The sequence below is a fragment of the Trachurus trachurus genome (genome assembly GCF_905171665.1).
Source record: "Trachurus trachurus genome assembly, chromosome: 16".
Taxonomy (NCBI): domain Eukaryota; kingdom Metazoa; phylum Chordata; class Actinopteri; order Carangiformes; family Carangidae; genus Trachurus; species Trachurus trachurus.
Window position 1 is genome coordinate 29,636,913 of NC_139902.1, and position 3,324 is coordinate 29,640,236.

The 3,324-nt window shown below is 39.7% G+C and overlaps 1 protein-coding gene across 1 annotated transcript; it reads right to left on the bottom strand.

Moving 5' to 3' along the window:
- Window positions 1–205: 205 nt before the first annotated feature.
- LOC310999274 (protein S100-A1-like) lies at window positions 206–1,260 on the bottom strand. The gene is made up of 3 exons (XM_083989609.1): window positions 1,244–1,260; window positions 940–1,113; window positions 206–480 (listed from the first exon to the last, which is right to left on the bottom strand). Exons 2-3 carry the CDS (start codon window positions 1,087–1,089, stop codon window positions 319–321), a joined length of 312 nt encoding a protein of 103 aa, XP_083845735.1. The 5' UTR covers window positions 1,090–1,113; window positions 1,244–1,260; the 3' UTR covers window positions 206–318.
- Window positions 1,261–3,324: the final 2,064 nt, after the last annotated feature.

Below are 3,324 nucleotides of genomic sequence, written 5' to 3' on the forward strand. Positions count from 1 at the left end.
AACCAGAAAGGTCAGAATCTGTGCCAAATCATATGGTATATCATTATGGTATAACATTTCTCTTTTCTGACTATTTTCAATTAAGTTTTAAATGGATTTAGTACTTTTTGCTTCAGATGTTGCAAACTGTCCTGAAAAGGCACATTTCTTCAATAAGCATCAATAAAATCAATTTGACGACATCACTGTACAGTCCAAACAGGATCTTTATTGACACAATGACACAAAACTCATTGGCAATGATTGAAGTTACAACCAAAACCTTTACATATTATGTAACATGATGAACACTGTTACTATGGTTACTGGTGTTGATGTTTACTTGGGGCACTTCCCCTTGCAGTTCTCTTCGATCATCATCTTGCAGATAATGGCCACTGAACCGATCAGACAAATAAACTCCTGGAAGTCCATTTTACCATCCTTGTTGGCGTCCAGACCAGCCATGATCTGGTCAACCATTTCCTTGCTATCACCTCCCTAAAACAGAAGAATCGTAATGAAAGTTAAACCAAACTGGAATTTGTTTCCCAAATTATACACCTGTGCCTTAAAGGGATACAATCTCTCAAGGGGGGGTCTTACCCGGTGTCACAGTGTGTTAGTTAGACCATGGGTTAAACTTACGTCGGAATATCCCTTTAAATAGGTTTGTGATGCCACTTATCCAGAATTTTAATGTTGCTCAATGGAAACCAGACTAAGATAAAGATGCTTTATGAATGCAACATGAACAGACCTTAATTCCTATAGTGATACTTAAATTCTTAAAATGAATTCCCCAAATTTGGACACACCCAAACCACAGTAAAGGAACGGTGCACAGGTAAGGTACCATTAGTTTTAGCATGTACTGTAGCTTCCTGAAACTTCTCCGACTCTTTAAGTTTGTTAAATCTGAATCTTGCACTGACAAAATGTGAAAGGAAGAAAACTCACAGCGACGAAGTGGGGGAACTCCTTCTCCAGCATCTCCTTCACCTCAGCTTTGCTCAGGTGGTCGCTGTCGTCGTCTTTCGATGCATGCTCCATGAACATCATGATGAGGCCGCCCATACACACTTCTCCCTTGGTGAATTGTGCTGCCATTTTTGTCTGTTTTGCCGTGAAAGCCTGGAAAGACGGTTCAATTCAACAAACACCCACATTAGTTACAAAAAAATGACATTTTGAGATCTCTTGCTATAATCATGTAAAGTTCAACCCAGCACGATGCAACAGAAAACTAAGAGCAGGAACTCACCAGAAGAAAAGTGATGGAAGAAGAGAAAGAAGTGGAATGAGCTCTCGCCTTACACCGGTTATATGGGCTGCTCTCACTATTGAAAACACAGGCCCCTCCCACTTTATGCCAGGTGACTCACCTTGTTGCTACAACTGTCGGTGGACTGCTGCAAACACTACAGAACAACAGACCCCGTTTAGGAGCATATGCAAAGAATTTAGGTGTGTGCAGCAGACTAGTGAGTCATCAAACTATAGACTATATAGTGTTAAACACTGTAGCTATGATGTTTTAAGGTATATCCTGTATTTTGCATGAAAAATTAAAGCTAACTATAGAAAAGATAAATAAAACAAACAGATATCTATGCATTTGTGTATATATATTAGTAATACAAATCTACAAACAAAATACCCTGAGTGAGTAAAGGTTCAAACATACAGCCCTTTGATGGGGTGGTTCCATCTTTCCAGTGATCTGATTGGTCAGTTGTATGAGCTCTTTGGCATGCTTCATGAGCTGAACAAGCAGGTTTTGGATCACTTGAATAAAAACACCTGTCTCTGCAGCCACACCTGTGTTAGATGGGATCTCTGTGGTATCTACTGTGTGTATGTATGAGGGTCACACACCGAGGTGCAGCCCTACCGTCCAAAACCAGTCAGTCAGGATCAAGGTGTGGACTGACTGAACATCCATTGTGTTGCATTTAAAATGCACGAGCCACACCTTAGCTACAGTAAGTGCATGACCAACTAAAAATGTTTATAATCACAATTTATCACAAATTGCTCACACATTTCCTATTGGTTCCAAATATAACGTAATATACTTTCCAGTTCTAAAATAGGCTATTCATAAATATGCAATTGTAACTTCATCAACCAAGAATCCTCAAACGCCTCACTACATCTGGTCTGAAATATACAGGTATATACTGTACTTACATAATAACACGACAGCTCCAGAGCTTGTGAGCTTTATTTCTGTTGACTGTTTCAAGCTGTGGGTGGGGCCGAGGTGATTATGTACGTTTATCACACACCAAAAAAAAAACAAGAAAGGTAGTAGAATTTGACTTTGACTATGTGTTGCAAGAAAATGAACGCTCTATGGATAAATGATACTCCAATGATTTCCCCATGTGTGTATCGTGCCCTCTGTCCTACTATTGTTTTTGAAAGCTCTCCTCAGTAAAGCTCAACACAAACACCAGTTCAGGAGTGGCTTTGTTCCCATTAACACAGGTGGGGCAAACAACTATGTAAGGGTAAAAAAATAGCCCTCTAACTGACGGTTCAAAATACAATCCATGATAAATGGTAGGGTAGCACACAAAGTAATGAACTGTCCTCGGTTATGTAGCAGCGGCTCATCTGACGGCTGTTCATGCAGAAACTCAAAGGAGACACTTGCGGACAGATGGCTCTCAAAATCAACATTATATATGGGATTCAATGCCTTTTCCAACATTTTCTTCTGTCTGGTCTGAGGTTTCTCCGTTTGTTTGTTTTTTCTTGAGAGGTTTTGTAAGGACAGAGGGTGTTTTTATGCTTGTCTTGTCTTGTCTTGTTATTTCCTTACATAATCTGGTTCATGGGCCTTTGTGACAATTATATGTGCCTAACGTAAAAATACTGCAAATGTAGACACTTTTGAATAAGGTAATAGTTACTGTATACTAACTGTAACTGTATACAAACAGATACAGAAAAAAGAGGTATCAGTAAAAGTTAACCCAGAGAAATATGCAGGAAATTCAAGAGGGGTGTGGCTGCAGACTTCCAGTGTGGGGTATGAAGTATCCAGAGAAAAACATTATCTTGCTTTCATATTTACTGTATAGGCTTAATGTAAGATCTGATTTAATGTGAAAAATGTATTTCAAAACTGATACATCGGCTCAGAGGCTTAAAGGGATAGTTCAACATTTTGGCAAATTGGCCCATTGCCATAATCCCTATAGTCATAGCAGTAGGTTCGTTACCTTTAATTGTCGGTCCAAGCTATTTTTAGAACGGCGGAGCAGAGCCGCGAGCTGCTCAGAGCTACGCTACGGAGGCTCATGGGATTTCTTGGTTTCCCTCATCAAACTCATC